We start from the raw sequence: 18091 nt of genomic DNA on the forward strand, positions 1-18091 counted from the left end.
AAGACTGATGTAAACATAGGAGTGACTTTGAGGACAAAACCAATGAAAGCTTTTAGTTGGATGTGGCCGGACTGTGTTTGTGCTCTGAGCAAATAGTCCAAATATTAGTGTGTTTCTTTCTCCCAGAACTCGCTAAAAACATATTTGACTTGAACCAAATGCCCCTCAGACTTTTGGTCCATCCATCTATTCGCTTCCTCCCCTCCTCCATCCATTCATGGCTGCTATGGGCCTAGTTGTCATGGTTACAGTGTTCTTGCTGTCACTAAGCCCTGATTGTGACTTGTGCTGCCAGAAAGAAAAAAGGTTTATGAGCCACACACACACCCACACACGCCAACACGCACACACACACACACACACACACGCGCACACACACACATACCAACACTCACTCTTCACCAGGCTTCTTGTGAGGGATTTTCATTCATATACTGGTTTGGCACACAAACACACTCCAGCGCTCTCTCACACACTCACACACACACACACACACACACTAGTACAGTAGCGATTACGCAGGGCTACTCTGACAGAATCAGCCCCATTAATCATCCACTACGTGTGTGCATCTTAAGCCAGTGTAGTCTGAAAGGTCTCTGAGTGCTCTGTTTGTGGAGATGGAAGCTTGCAAATGTTACCTGAAAGAGTGTGTGTGTGTGTGTGTGTGTGTGTGTGTGTGTGTGTGTGTGTGTGTGTGTGTGTGTGTGTGTGTGTGTGTGTGTGTGTGTGTGTGTGTGTGTGGCCTTGCTTCTTGTAACACCTCTTATCAAACAAAGAGGATGCTGGGAGATGGAGACAGACACAGTTGCCATAGTTTCACGCATTTTCCTCTCGGGGTCGATTGAGGAAAACGTTCCGACCAGTTCCTCGCATCCTTTAGATCTCATTAATATGGATGCTGTTGGTGTTTGTTTTCTCGTCCCTTTCTTCTTCTCTCTTGATTTAATAAAACCTCTTCTGCATTTTTAATTGTTTGGTACTTCAATTTGTTGGTTTATCTTTCCAGGTTCTTACATTTGTGTATTCTGTCTGTTTTTTCCTCTCGTTCATATCTGTTTGTCCAGTAGTTTTACCAGAAGCACATAACCTTCACCTTTGTTTCCATGGCAGCAGTGTCAGCTTTGTAAGTTTTACAAGAAATGCAAAATTACATTAACAACATATTTCATAGTCCATTTAATTAATTTACAAATGAGTTGATTAAAAACACAGATCTGATTATTCCCCTCAAGATGAAGACATTCATTTTGTTCTTCATCTCATTGTAATACTCACACCTGAATCTCAACAATGGATGTATTACTCTTCTGTGCTTCAGGATGGATTTGATCCAAACTGATTTAAAGTAGTCTGACGTGGCCAAAAGACATGGGTCAAAGTTTTCACCAGCCAAATGCTTGTTAATTCTGTCTTTGCTCGTCCCATCATATTTCCAGAAGCTTTGACAATTCATCTTCATTCTGTTCTAAACTCAAATTAGCAGCATCAGTGAGCTTCTTTTTTTCTGTGTATTACAACAGTGAGAACATCTTATTTATTTCTGACATGTTAAAATCTTGACTGGGTCAAACTGACTGTGTAATGTAAAATTAGTCGCTCGAAGTGATGAACCCATGGAGAACTCTGCAGTGCCGCTCGGCGCTACAAAATTCAAGATTTTATGGTTCTTGCTTTTGAGCCATTTCAAAGTACAACACTACCACACTTAACTTTTTTGATAAAGTAAAAGAAGCCGGTTAACTTTTTCTTAAAACTTTTAGTACATGGACTCCATCCTTAAGCTAACGTACATGCTCATGTTTTCTCCATTTAAATCCATCAAATGTCATGTCCCTTTTTTATATTTCATGGGGAGCATGCCAGGGACATTTTGGTCAAAATGTGGATAAGTTAAGTTTTACAAACAGGAAGGGATAGTTTTCACTTATCTGGCCTCAATGGAGAAGAATGAAGATGCCTGGGTGGCAATGTCCGCTGGTAAAATGTGTATTGTACATCTTTCCATCTCTGGAGTTGGAGGTGGTGGAGTTTATACATGAAAAAGACTGATAGTCGGTCGGGTTGTGGAACAGTGCCCAAGGTTATGAATAGTGTTTCAGTTCAGGAAGGATGCCGATGCTAGTGTTTTGAGTTATGCCCATGTGTATTTTGAGTGTGTATTTTTGGCAAGAGGTCGGGTTGATATTTAAGGAAAGAGGAGAATCACGAGAGGGAGGAAGCAAGAAGTGTGTGTGTGTGTGTGTGTGTGTGTGTGTGTGTGTGTGTGTGTGTGTGTGTGTGTGTGTGTGTGTGTGTGTGTGTGTGTGTGTGTGTGTGTGTGTGTGTGTGTGTGTGAGAATGTAGAGTGCTACACATTTCCACAGCCAGCTTAGCTTTAACTCTGATGACCTCATTGTTTAAATTATCAGCTTTACTTTCTCCGTCTGCCTCTGTCTAATCTATCTTTCCCACTACCTAGTAGGGCTGGGCAATAAATCAATATTACATGGATACTAGGATATGAGACTAGATATCATCTTAGATTTTGGATATCGTAATATTGTAATGGCATGAATGTTATCTTTTCCTGGTTTTAAAGGCGACAGTAACGTGATGTGAATATTTTGTTGTTGAATTCACCAGATTGTTCTCACTATTCTATGATTTCCCTTTCTACACTTAATCATAATATCCACATTACTGATGAATACAAAAGTGTAATGTATATTGTGAAAGCACCAATAGGCAACCCTTCAACATCGTATTTAGTAAAAAATAATCTTGATGCTGTATTTGATTGTCCCCATATTGCCTAGGCCTATTATCTATCCCTCTTGTTTTATTCTCTCTTACTCCATCTGCCATTTATGTCCCTCCCTTTTATTTATTTATTGACGTCGCTGCCACTGTGGATATTACACAAGGCCATTAAGGCCTCATGTCAACTGGCCCAGCACTGAACTGCCTATCATCTTACTGCTATCCTTGCTGTGTGAATATTAATAGTCCATATGCCGACACAAGACTTCCTGTAGCATCTGTGCTAATCCTGTAACATCCACCTTTAACTTGTCTAGAGCATTTCCTACAAAACTAATCTGTGTGTGTCGAGAGATCTTGCGTATCAAACATTAGTATTTGGTCAGTGTAGTAGTGGTTCCAGATTTTTTTAAACTGGTTGTTTGTACAGTTGTATGTGTGTTTTAGTGTGTGTGTGTGTGTGTGTGTGTGTGTGTGTGTGTGTGTGTGTGTGTGTGGATGCTGTGGTGGTATAATTGGATGAGCAGATGGACAGATGTTCTGCCAAAGGATGAGTATTAACTCCAGAGGAACCCTTTACCAACAGGTCAAGGATCAAAATATGTTGCCTCTCAACAGGCAGACAAACCTGTGACGAGTCATGAACCACCTTTCTAAGCTAATGACCTTTTCATTATCTTCTTCTGTATCTACTCTGTTTTGTACTAATGTTATGCGCTAAAGCACTGATTCCACAAGAAACATTTTTATTGTAGGCATTGCTCATACTTATGTCACACACACAATCTTTCTTATTCTACTAAATGTTGTTCTTGTCTCTATATTTTTGTGTGATAACAGCACTGACAAAGATGGAGATAATCACGTTAAGTAGTAAAGGATTAATATATTAGTATTTGCTAGTTTTTTGTTCTCATTCAGCCGGAATTGTATTTTTTCTCCATTTGTCTTTTATGACATTCTTTTTAAATCTGTTCTCATGGGGCCGGCCCCAGGCTAAGCTAGTATTAAAGCCCCATGTTGGGATGTCTGAGGATTGCACTGGGACTGGATGACTGTCCAGCTGCAGCAGTGCCTCTTCCCACTCCTTCCTTCCCTCTTTCCACCGCTTCCCTTTGTTTTGTACCGGCCTGCAAGGGGGCCAACAGAGTAATTGAGAGAATAAATGGGACAGGAATGAAGAATGGACTATGAAGTTGGACAAGTGGAGAGCCTTTTTAGCAAAGTGGAAAGAAGGTGTGTTGTAGGAACAGACGGATAATGAACAGGAAAGAAACGAGCTGAATGGATGAGTCAGCCCTGCCCACCAAAATATAGCAGCCCTGCCTTCAGAGATGATGAAGGGGTAGAGAAGGAAGAGTTTCAGACTGATACAAACAGAGGGAGACATTCCTGCCTCTCACCTAACAGATTTGGGTGCCTGCCTGCGCACATTTCTGGACACGTTCAAGCACCCAACACAACTCTGAACCAAAGGTACACTGACTCACTGAATAGGGATTAAACACTTGTTTTTATGCAGTCTATCACAACTGGCTTGTTTTTATTAATGATCTTTAAAGTATTAGTCGATTGCCACCATTTGATCAGCCATTAATTGCTTCAAACATTCACTATTTCCAACTATTTCTGTGTCTTTTACTCTTCAGTTCTAATTAAGTCATCATGAAGTCATTTTCATAGTCGAGGTACTGCAGCTAAGTTGTGCTGTGTATTCTCCCCTCTTTGTGTCTGCTCAGGCAGACAAAGTCTATTGTCGGAAATTTGTTTTCATACTAATGAGACTGAAGCACGGTTGGTTGAATGGATGTTTAAACTCATCCGTCTCCCTCCATGTACACTACTTGTTTATGCTGTCTCCGCTCTTGACTTTCTTCATTTTTCCAACAGTTAAAACTGTCATGCATTTGAAAACGTGCAGATGCTGTTCCTGCTTAATTTCCCAGGGAAGACGAGAGGCTACAGTGAGATAAATACTGTAATTGTCTTGTGCTTTCAGCTCTTCAATCTTCTTACTCTTCTAATCTCCATTGTCATAGGAGGGGGAAGGTCAGGACAAGACATCGCTGTCACAGGGCTTTAACTTGCTGTGATTGGTCAGTTTGATGTACAGCAGGCCAGTGAGTCTCCTCCCACATGCTCCCCATCGGGCCCACTTTTTGTCTGCTTTGTTGTAATTAATGTCAGATCCAACAGTGGAGGAGGCTTGTGCTAACAATGTGAGCATGCCCTTACTTGGCTAAAGCTCTTGTCTCATGGCACTCTTCTTTGGAGCACTGGACTGGCTGTAGACTTGCACTGGCCCCTTGTGTTTAACAAAGACCATTGCACCATGTTGGTCTGCTGGAAGGTACATTTGCTTTCTAGCTGTCAGAAAGATGCCAGTTACTTACGGTCCAAGTTCCAACTTGCATACAACTTTTAATTTCAACGGATGCATTTACTCAGAGGAAATACAAAGGACAATATTAACTTCAAACCAGATTGTCATTGTCTCAGAAATCTGATTATTGACAACATGCATCAGCATGCAATTCATTTCCTCCCCTTCTCAGGAACTCTTGTGGTTGCCAACAGAGGCTTGTGCAATCATACAGAGTGCCTAATTATGTAGAGTGAATCTCTGTTTTGTTCAACTTTACATCAGAGTGAAGTCACAGAGTAGACTTGTATGGAACTGCTCTGTGCTCCTGCAACAGTGTCACTGTGTTTTACCCTTCTTCCTCTGTGACTAACCCACTCCCCGCAACTCGGTACCCATTTCCGTCTATCTCTAACCCCAATTTTTTTTTATACTCTACTTCCTATTAGAGTATACTTCTGTGTCTGTCATGTTGGTATTGCACACTAAAAGTGTTGGCTAACTCTGACACGGATGCTGTGCGCCTCTATTTGTAAGAACGTGCATGTCACAGAGATTCACTGACACCAGTGACATGGACATATCTGGACATGTGGAGGCTCATATTCCGTACCAAAACCCGTCGCACACGAGAGGCAAGTGGTGGCTTTTGCTCATGTTAGTTTGTGGACTTGCCCAACGCTTCAGGCAGGGGGGTGTGGTGGGTTGTGTGGTATTTTTCAAGGAGTGAAGGGGTTTCCTTTGTGTGGGTAGACGTGATTCTGAGCTGCCGGAGAGAAATGCAAGATGACTTATTTATCTTCCACCTCCTCTAACCCTAAAACACCTCCATGCTTCATTGTGTTGGTTCATTGAAACTCAAACTTCTGTCCTTTTTTAAGAAAAATAATAATGAACATACAATCGATTTTCAAGGCAGTGGTAATCCGGGAACTCACTTTGGGCATGCTCGTGTTCAGCCTGTGCATTGATGCACTTAATAATCATATGAACACAATAACATTCAGTTCATCCAAACCATTTTGATATGCAGAGGCCATGTATTTCTTAGAAATTCTTTCCTGTGTATTCAGTCGGATGGTGAAATTCTACATTTCTCCAAACAGCAGTTATACTAGGAAATCCAGCTCCCCGCTGCTAGCAGAAATTTAAAATTATCGAGCTGGAAGGAAACAAGATCGGTTAAAGAAAAGAGGAAGTAAAAACAAGGAGGAAAGAGAAGTTTCCTGTCACTAGTGTGGCAACCATCACTTGTGTGTGTCAGAATGTGTTTTGTGAGTTGTGCCTGCAAGGATACATGTTATGTCTGTCCAGTACATCTGCATTATTTATATTATTTCCTTTGTATTGAAATTCACTTAATACAGGAACGTTCTCTATAACCTTTTGTTAACGTCCAACACAACCATCCTCCCCTCAGAACGAGTCTCATATCACCTGGATAGAGAGGGAATTTGCCAATAACAGAGTCAAGGTAAGCTCTGACCACTTCTACTGTACAGCTGTTATATATCTAAGCAATCTGCAGCAACCACACTCAGTCTGTTACTTACAGTAACATATCTGCATTTTATCTTGGTCAGGCGAACACACTTTTGCACTTTTGTGTCTCTGCCTGGAACTTCAATACAGCAATTGCACAATTGTTTAAATCCACCTTTTCCGAGTTGGGACTGCATTGTAATGAGACGTCTGTGAAACAGAGGTCTGCTGACAGCTTGGTTATACTATACTGTTTGGTCAAGTGAGAAGTTGACTCATGTGCTGTATTTACATGGGTGTGTAACAGCCTCTTCTCTTTTGGTGAAGAGGATTTACTGCAGCAATAAAGTGAGAGACGGATGGAGGAAAAAGAGTACGAGGGCACTTATGACCGGTGAGAGCTGAGACAGGATAAGCAGGAATAGACTACAACAAGAAGGAAGAGAGGGACATGCCTTTCCACAGACGGGGTCGCCTGAATAGTCTTAACACTGAGAGGGGACACATCATCCCCTCTCTGCCTCTACCTCGCTCTATCCTCAAGCTTCAACTACTGTTGAATTGTGGGTACACACACACACGCACACGCACGCACACGCACACACACACATGCACGCGTGTGGTGCAGGACTGTGAGAATGAGCAGGTTCTTCCTTCCTGCCCTTTTGGTTCCAGTTCACTTCAGCTGCAGTCAGACACAGAGGACACATCGGGCTAATCGGACCAGCACAGAGAGAGCAATGCAGAGAGGGAGGACAGGAGGGATAATGGAAGTGAAGATGAAGAGTTAATAGAAATGTATAGCTGAAGACTCCTGCAGAGAGAACAGCTAAAGGGAACAGGCTGAGAGATTTTTCCATATTTACTCAACGTCAACAGAACTAATCCTAACATGAGTACACAGATGAGTTTAAAGTGAGCTTGTGGTGAGATGAGGTAAGGTTTAAGATGATTTATGAGAGCTAGTGCGGCGTTTGCCTTCTCATGGACATGAGGAGGAGGATGATGATGATGAAGGAGAGGCTTTCGCAATGCTGAGATGGAAAAGGACAAGAGAAAGTTCAACCTGAGCCGCTTGCTGACCCTCTACCTGTTCAAAAAGGACAAAGCCTTGGCCGGCACCCCCGCACACGGTAACGGCTGCAGATCAACGGCTGCAACCGGCAACAGCACTGACACTTTACCTGCACCGAGGAACCACTGGAGGGTAATGTGATTCGTCCTCATGTTGGCATCTTGATAAGTGATGGTCTCCAGGGAGGTGTTAGTGGCGTTGTTGTTGTTGTTGTTGTTGTTGTTGTTGTTGAGCACAGTTATTTTTAAATGAAGCAGCAGAAGTGGGATTTAGAAACCCTGCAAAGCGCCAATGAGGCTCGGTGCTCGCTGTTATCTGTGGTTGTGTAGAAACAAGGTGCAGCTGAGAAACTGCATGCTCAACCAACCCTGGTTTCCTGTTTTCAAATAAAGCCCCAGGCTGAAGTGGCCTGCGGTGTTGGCTGTATGGTGTGTTGTTGTTGAAACTTTAGTTTTCTGATTCCTCTGTCTTTTTGTGTGATTATGATCAATTGTTGGGGGTTTTGAACAAAACATAATGTTTTCACATTGCTCATTATGTCCAACCAACAGTCCAAAACAAAAAGACATTCAGTTAAGAAACGTATGAAAATAGAGAAAAGTTGAAAATACACACACTCGTTAAAGTTGTAACCAGAGAATGTTTAATTATTAATAATCAAATTAGCTGTACATTAAATTACTGTTGACTTTATGGCAATCACAAGTTCTAGTTAAAGTCTCAAAGTGGTGCATTGTATTTTGACAAACGACAAGCAGCAAAACATTTTAGGAGGTGGCTCCAGTAAATATTCGGTATTTTTACTTAGTCATGTACACAAGCATTTACCAAGATTAGACACATCTATGATTTGGTATGCGTGATAAAGGTGTGCGTTGCATCTTGTGTCTGCAGAGGATAAATTCAAGAGATACTGGCGCAGGCAAGATGTCCTACTTTCTGGTCCCAGGTTTTGAAATGGTACTCTTTAAGTAGCTGTGAACCTCCAGGCCAGAGGGAAATAAATTATAATAAAATTAAACTTGTTTACCATGCACCACAGTGACTACAGATAAGTGAAAAGCCAGTCTCAAGAAAGAGACTTGTGGTTCATGTTTTTCTCAAGGGCGTTGGTGAGTTGTCGGTGAGGTTGACACCAGGTCAGCAGTGTGTGTGTTCATGTGATGGAGTTGTTCGCAGTGTAAAGAGCCGACAAGGTTTTCTCAAAAGTCTTTTGAGGTTATACAACGTGTGTCCTAAAACATAAAAAACAAACCACTGGAGGCATTTTACATTGCAACATCACAAACGATACATTTTAAACATTGCAGTCATGCAATCATTTCCAGAAACTACTTTTATAAAAAAAAACACACACACATTGACCAGAACCACTGGGTGTTATCGCTCATTCTTACACGCACGTCTCGCTTTTTACTGTGCTTCCTCTTTCTGAAGCGTTTTATTTTGATATGTTGTTATTAACAGGAAAAGACACTCCTATAAAATAACTTCTCTTTTTGCACATCAAACAACCTCTGACACTTGCCGTCCTTCGCACAAAATACAAACACACGGTGTCCTTATTTTTAACATTTTTTTTCTGTGAGTACTGACTGTGTTGATTGCGCTTTTTCTCTCTATTTTGCACTCTTCAGGAAGATGGCGACATCAAGGAGATCAACATTACCCATGTGGTCAAGGAGGGCTCGGAGAAGGCTGATGCCTCTCAGTTTGAACTGCTCAAAGTGTTGGGACAAGGATCCTTCGGCAAGGTAACTGCTGCCTCTGCTGCTCCCTTTGTCTCACGTTGGTCTTTGCACTCTGACGCTCTCAATCCCTGATCTGATGTAATTGCAGGTGTTCCTGGTGCGAAAGGTGACCGACCCCGATGCCAATCAGCTCTACGCCATGAAGGTCCTCAAGAAGGCCACACTCAAAGGTACTTTAGCCTGAGATGTGCTTGGATGGTTTGGCTGAAACGTTTAGTCTATAGTCCGAAAATGTATCAACAAGCAAACTGTTTTTAGCGAGTGTTCTTTTCTATGTGGTGCCTGTTGGGTCAGAAACAGGATCAACAATTTGATCAAGAAAGACTGATCTATTATTGGCCTGACTGCAGAGGGGGGCTAAGGAGTGTTCTGTCACGGGACGACCACCCTTTGCACGGTATCTAAAGAGTAGCAGGAGCAACCTGAACAGTGTTGATACAAGGTTCTTTTCTCTTTGTGTCATTCACTGTTTGCTGCAACTACTTGCACTATTGTTGCATGCTGTTTGTGTGTTTGTGTCTGCCTGCTTTCTCTTTGGCTTTTGTGATGTTTGCATTGTTTGTTTTAAAGTGTCAGTACCCTCAGTTTCATATAAAAGGGTGTATCCTTTCCTGTAACTTGTAGAGAACTATATCCAGTCGAGGAATGTAAGCATTCAGTAAGACAACCACAGCTTGCAGTTTTTTGTTTTACTTTTGCACACAGGTGGTCTCATTCAACTTATAAACATCAGAGCATGAGATTTGTTCACATGGTCTCTCGAACGGATGTGGTGCCGTTTCCCTTTGCTCACCATTAAGTCAGAATACAGTAAACAGCTTTCACAGAGTCGCACGCTGAAACTCTGCGTGGCCCTGCAGTCTCTTCCATTATAATTCAGCAAAGTATTGATGATTTATTGTGAAGCCAACTAGAAACCAAATATGTTTACCCTAACTTGGCCATGCCATTACCAGACCACAGTGAGCAATGGGACAATTGTTGGAGTATACTTTTCTACATACGTATCTATGTGCTCGTATTTGTCCTTCAGTGAGAGACCGTGTGAGAACCAAGATGGAGAGAGACATCCTCGCAGATGTCAACCACCCATTTGTTGTCAAACTGCACTATGGTGAGTCAGCTTGAATATATTTTTCATTTTACTTCCCTAACTTAACTGATTTGTCGTTGGATCAGATTTGAGTGAAACTGTCTTTGTGTTTGTAGCATTCCAGACTGAAGGGAAGTTGTACTTGATCCTTGACTTTCTCAGAGGAGGAGATCTCTTCACTAGACTCTCCAAAGAGGTGAGAGTAATATGTTGGTGGTTTTGCCGGCCTAAGATCCCAAAAGTCCAGCCATTTATCTTGCTTGATGAAAAATGTATCCCATTTTTCTCCATCGTCTCACTCTTGTACTCTTGTGCTGTTGTTCTCTCATTTATTCATTCCCCTGTTTCTGTGTCTCGTGCCTCCCCAGGTGATGTTCACAGAGGAGGATGTAAAGTTTTATCTCGCAGAGCTGGCATTAGGGCTGGACCACCTCCACAGCCTGGGCATCATATACAGGGACCTCAAACCTGAAAAGTAAGAGCAGATGGACATTTTGAACGCACAGAAACAAATGTATAATTGATGAACCATGCCTATTGGATCCCAAAGCATCTGGATATATGCTATGATGACATCATTTACCCTGACCTCTCACTAACACATTCTTAGTCTGCATTGGCCATCAGTAAGAAAAATCTTTAAAAAATTGCACAATTTGTAAAGTCAAATCTCATCTCATGAATCCTCAACTGTCAAAGTACACTAACACTAAAGCGGCTTTTATTTGGACGAATATAATAATTCATGCAATAGCGAGGGAACTGAAAGAAAAGGAAAGGAGGTTATATTCAGTGTTTGGAATTTAAAACTAAATGGTACATAGCATTAGGATGCATTCTTCATTATTGGAGTTTAAAGGCAGCCACTGGAGTTTTCAATTAACACTTCAACCATGTATAGTTATCATGCCTCATCAAAATGCTTTGTTTATGTTCCTTAAGCCAAACAAACATTATGAATGCAAACCTGCCTCCATTCAACATTTGCAACGCTTTTTTAAATTGTGAACCCTGCATCATTTGTATCAGCTTGTGGTCCTCTTGTTCTCCATTTTCACACGCTTACTTTTCATGTTCCATTACTGCCACCAGTTTTATATCTGCATTCCTCTGCAGTCCCCCCTCAATGCTTGTGGTGTGCATATATACAGTGCTGCTACTGATCAAAAGGGCATCCAAGTACCTTTTAAGTTGTCACGGTTGTTATTATATTAGTAGCAGAATTAGCAGTGTGTGATGTCTTGAAGACTGATTGTTCACATTATTGAACATTTCACTGTTTTCTTTCTAGCATTCTCCTGGATGAGGAGGGACATATCAAACTCACAGGTGATTATCTGCTCCTTCCTTTACACTCAGTCTCTCTGTCTCACACACACACACACACACACACACACACACACACACACACACACACACACACACACACACACACCTACCTCTCCTTTACCTCATTGACCTTCATTAATCACAGTGAGGTGACAGCCTTATCAGGCTGACTCCAAATATCTCCATATGGCCCTGTACCTGTCCCCTAAGTTAATTATTACCTTTTTTTATTCTCTATCTACCTCTATCGTCATCCATAATCACCGCCTTTTATTTACTCCCGGGTCGTGCCACCATTGAACCAAAGGTGGCCATAAGATTAGAGAGGCAATTATAACAAATCTTACTGAGGGACAAATGCTAGAAAGAATGTACTGTAAAATAGTGTTTATTATATTTAATTAATGTCAGTATACTGACAATAAAAAAATAAAATAATAAGTGACGTGTAAATTGATGCTGTGCAGTGATGTGCTGACTTTGTCTTATGGTGTGTTTTCCAGATTTTGGCTTGTGTAAAGAAGCCATTGATCATGAGAAGAAAGCCTATTCCTTCTGTGGTACTGTTGAGTACATGGCACCAGAGGTTGTGAACAGGCAGGGACACGACCACAGCGCCGACTGGTGGTCATTTGGAGTACTAATGGTAAGCAGGAACATGTTACTAAGAATAATGTCGATAATTTCGTTTCTATATTATACTGAGAAGTTTAACATAAATGGTCTCTGCAGTTACGTTTGCACATACATGTAGATAACAGTTCCATGTTCTGTGTCCCAGTTTGAGATGCTGACTGGATCGTTGCCATTTCAAGGGAAGGACCGCAAAGAAACAATGGGCCTGATTCTGAAGTGAGTTTACTCAAGGTCGAAGAACAATCCAACACAGAAGTCTATTGGAAATGTTTCTCTTGATATGTGGTGAAATAATTTGTCGTGCCTGCCGTCTCTCCCCGCAGGGCGCGTCTGGGAATGCCTCAGTTCCTGAGTGCAGAGGCTCAGTCTCTGCTCAGGGCTTTGTTCAAGAGGAACCCGACCAACAGACTGGGTTAGTATCAACTCATAAAATGTCTTTAACGTATGTCAACCTATGCACTTTAGCTCTGTTTCCTTATAAGTTTGTTATTGGTTGAGATATAGAGACGTTTCTTCACAGGAGCATGCGCTGATGGTGCAGAGGAGATCAAACGGCATGGTTTCTTCTCCACCATAGACTGGAATGTGAGTGACGTTCAAGGATATGTTAATATATGCACAGTATCAAATACATTAATTTACAATATTAATCTATCTTTGTGGGAGGAAAATCTTCCACTACTATTCTGTGATTAAAAATCCTTTATTCTTGTTTAGAAACTCTTCAGAAGAGAATTAAAACCTCCGTTCAAACCGGCGGTGGCGCGTCCGGACGACACCTTCTACTTTGATTCTGAGTTCACCTCCCGCACCCCAAAAGGTCAGAGGTCAAAGCTGAATGCTAGCTGTTAACTATTAGCTCCATGCCTATTACCTCACTGAAAGTACTACAGTGAGAGTATTGTATGTTTCCTGTCTCAGCACTGGATGTTTTTGTTAAAAGACACAATTGTTATCACACCACACATTAATAAAAAAAGAAAAATGCTTGAAAAATGTGGTTTATTGCAATGGCATATTTGACAGCATCACTGCCAAGACATATATCTCCTTTTTTTTTTACAATACTAGACTTCCTCTTTATATTCTAGACTCCCCTGGCGTGCCCCCCAGTGCCGGAGCTCACCAGCTCTTCAGAGGCTTCAGCTTTATTGCATCGACTCTGTTGGAGGAGGAAGGTTCAGTGGAGTCAGTCAAGCCACCGCAGCACCCAGTGGTCCAGGTCAGAACAAGTATTTGCTTCCCTGTGTTTTTCTTTATTTAAACTGACTAGAATGAGATCCAGTTCAAGACGAGTTTCGAAAGATATATAGATCTGCTTACTTTTACTGAGTTGAATTCGCCACTGAATACACAAACTAAAGCTATCGAAAGAAAGAGGGGGAAAAACAGTATTTTTTTTTTTTTGCGAGAAACAACTCCCACCAGAAAACCACAGACATTTTTTCTCCCTCATCAGCTCTGTCGATCCTCCACACCTTTACTTACCACGCTCTTCTTCCTCTGCAGCAATTACATGGGAAGAATCTGCTGTTCAGCGACGGCTACATATTGAAGGAAGACATCGGGATGGGCTCCTTCTCTGTCTGTAAACGATGCATCCACAAAGCCACCAACGCAGAATACGCTGTCAAGGCACGAACACACACACACACACGCATATTAAGAAAAATAAATCTGTGAAAATGAACAACAATCACGGCTGTATCTTAAAATGTCTAACTGCAATATCATTAATATATTGTGATGACAGATGATTGAGAAGACCAGTACAGACCCCTCTGAGGAGATTGAGATTCTTCTTAGATATGGACAGCACCCAAACATCATAACACTGAAGGATGTGAGTATATAAGCATGCACTCGCATCACACTATTAATTGCTGTGGGCGTTAAGTGTGCTGAGTGTCACCGTGAGTGTTAAGATAATGTGTCTTTTCGTCTCAGGTGTATGACAATGGCAAGCAGGTGTTCATGGTGACGGAGCTCATGCGTGGAGGAGAGCTGCTGGATCGGATCCTGAAACAGAAATCCTTCTCAGAGAGAGAGGCCAGCGCTGTGCTTCACACCATCACCAAGACTGCAGAGTACCTGCACTCACAGGGGGTGAGGACAACTAGACATACTATAGTGTCCTCTAGGGACCGAACCGCTGCATGACAATCAGCCCCCTTTTAAAATATCTGAGACCTTTACTGTTAAAATCACGACCCAATGAGCCTTATTAATATCTTATCGTACCGTATTCAGTTTTCTGTTGCTTTACTTTGTTGTGCCTCCATTATCTGTATTGTCTTTAACACTCCTCCTGTTTTGCTCCAGGTGGTGCACAGAGACCTGAAGCCCAGCAACATCCTCTATGTTGACGAGTCGGGGAATCCAGAGTCGATCAGGATCTGTGACTTTGGCTTCGCTAAGCAATTGCGCGCCAACAACGGCCTGCTGATGACCCCGTGCTACACTGCTAACTTTGTAGCTCCTGAGGTTAGCAGAGTCACTTTTCAGTCTCGTGCCTCGAATGATGTTGAATTGAAGCTTTACAGTGTGAGACGGTGAAATGAAATGTCATTCTAGGTGTTGAAGCGTCAGGGCTATGATGAAGGATGCGACATCTGGAGTCTGGGAGTCTTACTCTACACCATGCTGGCTGGGTGAATAGCAACACCTTTTTCTTGAACAGATTTGTTTCTCACTGTTCTTCAAACTTACTTTGTCATCCGTCTCCTTTTCGTCCACCAGTTTTACTCCATTTGCCAACGGGCCTGAGGACACCCCAAATGAGATCTTGAACAGGATAGGCAACGGCCACTTCAGTCTGACCGGAGTCAACTGGGACACTGTGTCCGAGGCTGCCAAGGTAGACCTACAAATCTCCCTGTCAGCTCCTGTGCTCTTGTTCTTCATTGATAACTCCAGTCTCCTTCTGTCACAATTTCATATTTAATGTTTGCTCCCTCTAGGACCTTGTTTCCAAGATGCTTCATGTGGACCCACATCAGAGACTGACTGCTAAGCAGGTCCTCAAACATCCCTGGATCGTCCAGAGAGACAAGCTACCCAACAGCCAGCTCCCACACCAGGACCCCAAACTGGTCAAGGTGAGAGATCTTAAAATGTCTCTAATTACCACTGAATGGCTTTCTTTTTTATCCTCACAATTTGGATAGTTGGTCATTTGAGCTGCAATTCCTATGCTGCTGTTTATTTTACAGGGTGCGATGGCTGCCACCTACTCTGCCCTGAAGAGCTCCCAACCAACTCCAGAGCTCAAGCCCATCGAGAGCTCCTTCCTAGCTCAGAGGCGCGTCAAGAAGCTTCCTTCCACCTCCCTGTAAAGACTCAAAAGCACCAATCGGCTCACTGGAGAATGAACAAAACCAACCACCCAGTCGGCTTGCACGGGGACTCGAGTGTCCACCCGCCTCTACCAGCCAAGGAACACTGGCTGTGGTCCTGCCCACATCTGGTGAAATCACTTGTCCTGCTATGGCGATCATCCTCTTTTGGGCTCATCAACTGCTGTAAGCCAGTCTCCTTGGACTAGCAAAAGATTGTGAAGATAGATGGGGGCAATGAGGGCAAAAAATAAATAAAAAGAATGGCTGCAGGTTTTTGGCAAATGTATTAGCACTGCGTGTGTGCGTGTGTGCGTGTGTGCGTGTGTGTGTGTGTGTGTGTGTGTGTGTGTGTGTGTGTGTGTGTGTGTGTGAGAGAGAATGACTTCCCACAGAGTCGATGCAGCCATCATTTTTCAATTGTGACGATGATTCTCTCCTCATCATTGCTGTGATTGGTCGTCATCCAGCTTGCTGCACGTCTATCTGTCTGCCTGTTTTGTTGTCTGTCTTCTCGTTCTTTTTGTAAAGTTGATGAGCTTTATATTAGCGGGTGTGCTGCCAAATCAACCTGTGCCGACAGCACTAAACCTCAGTACTGTCCAACTGCTGTTAAATGTTTTGGAAAGGGCGTTATTAACATGAATATTAAACATTTCTGCCATAAATGCCTCTTTGGCGTTGGTACAGCCGGGATACGTGGATTCTGGGAAATGTCATCTACTGATGTTTTGGTTAATGTCAATCAGTGCTTGCGTTTTGTTTTACAGAGAGAGCGCGTGTGTGTATGTTTGCGTGTTTGCGTATGTGTGTGTGTATGTATGTGTGCGCGTGTGTCAATTGCATGACTTGCAGTCTGTGTGTGTGTGTGTGTATGTGTGTGTGCTGTCTTGCAGGATCCTGCAGGGTTATGTGCATGGTCCGGTGACGTGATGATGTCATGTGGCTTCCTTGTTTCTCCCTTTTCTCTGCTTGGTCAACCTGCTGCCAACCATTTGAGATGTCTATTATTTTTATGACTACAAAACTAGTAAAATAGGTGGCTTTCTGTGAAAGAAAACTTGCCCAAGGAACAATGTGGCATGTTAACATTATATATTTGCTTTTTTTTCTTCTTGGTTTTTCTTTTTTTTCTTTTTCCCCTCTGTGTTTCTTGGGTAATGCATATTGAATGCTGTTTCCTGTATTGGCTGCTTTTGTTGTTGATTGTTTTGTTCTTCTTCTTTTTGTCCAAAGAAAGTGGTGATTTAAAATAGTGAAAGACACGCTGGGCACATCAGAGTCTGTGGACTTAAAGCCGTACAGGTCTCTCCTTCTGTTTTGGGATGTGAAAGACCGTCTTTATTTGAGCACTCCAGCGCAGCCGCTCTTCTTACTCTTAAAAACAGTCAAATCACTGGTTGCAGCACACAGAACTTCAGCAGTCTTGTGTTTAACTCTTTCATGCTTTATATTTGAATTCTGTTGATTATATAACATGTTTCATTTTATTGACCCTTAATTTGAGACATCCTAAATGAGAGTAAACGTGTCTCATTGTAAGTAACTTCACATGATAGGTCCTGCTTTCAGCTCAGTGCCTGGGCCTACAGGTGAGGCAGAATGTCTTACAGAGATCACATGATGGACAAAGCAAGCCTGTAAATGTGTATCAGGGGAAGACCTGTGTGGCTAAATAATCTATGAACCAGCTGTCGTACCTCAAAAGGTTCTGTTATAATTCTTGTTTGGTGGCAAACGTATCACTCCTTTTGACCAAATTTATGTTAAGATGTTATTGTATGATAAAGATGAAGATTTTTATATCTTACAAATATTAAAAATTCAGTTGCTACAACAAACTGTCTTGCTTAAAGTGATTTCTTATTGCACTTTCATAAAGTTAGGAGACTCTCAGATCCAGCAGTGTCTGGCACAACCTGCATTTTAGCCAGTCAAAGCTCCACCTGCTGGCAACAGGAGAAAAAAGGGTGGTTTTATTGATATTACATGTATGATTATTTAGAAATGAATGATTATGGTTTGATGCATGCTAATAGTTTCTGGTATTATGATTAAACAATGTAAGGTCAGTTGCTGGATACAATGGGTTCAACCCTCAACATGAGTTTCATGCACGATGTCACCTGCTTCAAGTCAGGGAAAACAACCAAACGCATGCCCAACGAAGTGGGACGTCACACATTTGATACCACGAGTGACTGATTTCCTGCTGACCAGCTGCAGTTTGATTGGTTATTTGCCAAGTAGGCCTACTGTTGTTGTTTGCAGGGTATTTGCCACTTC

At 42.2% G+C, this 18091-nt stretch overlaps 1 protein-coding gene across 5 annotated transcripts in view; it reads left to right on the plus strand.

Moving 5' to 3' along the window:
- rps6ka1 (ribosomal protein S6 kinase a, polypeptide 1) overlaps nt 1-15883 on the plus strand; it is a gene marked incomplete at its 5' end in the record, with an annotated part of 42506 nt that extends 26623 nt beyond the window's left edge. For 3 of the 5 annotated variants that reach the window (XM_079222354.1, XM_079222355.1, XM_079222357.1), the window contains 20 exons: nt 9299-9415; nt 9501-9582; nt 10446-10526; nt 10622-10701; nt 10874-10980; nt 11797-11834; nt 12338-12480; nt 12616-12686; nt 12794-12882; nt 12991-13055; nt 13188-13290; nt 13562-13692; nt 13980-14105; nt 14224-14313; nt 14418-14576; nt 14793-14954; nt 15045-15121; nt 15210-15327; nt 15431-15568; nt 15683-15883. In XM_079222354.1, coding sequence (XP_079078480.1) covers nt 9299-9415; nt 9501-9582; nt 10446-10526; nt 10622-10701; nt 10874-10980; nt 11797-11834; nt 12338-12480; nt 12616-12686; nt 12794-12882; nt 12991-13055; nt 13188-13290; nt 13562-13692; nt 13980-14105; nt 14224-14313; nt 14418-14576; nt 14793-14954; nt 15045-15121; nt 15210-15327; nt 15431-15568; nt 15683-15805 — 2100 coding nt within the window. In that variant the 3' untranslated portion in view covers nt 15806-15883. Of the gene's footprint in view, nt 1-6524; nt 6579-7622; nt 7794-9298; nt 9416-9500; nt 9583-10445; nt 10527-10621; nt 10702-10873; nt 10981-11796; nt 11835-12337; nt 12481-12615; nt 12687-12793; nt 12883-12990; nt 13056-13187; nt 13291-13561; nt 13693-13979; nt 14106-14223; nt 14314-14417; nt 14577-14792; nt 14955-15044; nt 15122-15209; nt 15328-15430; nt 15569-15682 lie in introns of those variants that run through there. The other 2 variants (XM_079222356.1, XM_079222358.1) reach the window with 2 other exon arrangements.
- Nucleotides 15884-18091: the final 2208 nt, after the last annotated feature.

The sequence above is a fragment of the Taurulus bubalis genome (genome assembly GCF_910589615.1).
Source record: "Taurulus bubalis genome assembly, chromosome: 1".
Classification (NCBI taxonomy): Eukaryota; Metazoa; Chordata; class Actinopteri; order Perciformes; family Cottidae; genus Taurulus; species Taurulus bubalis.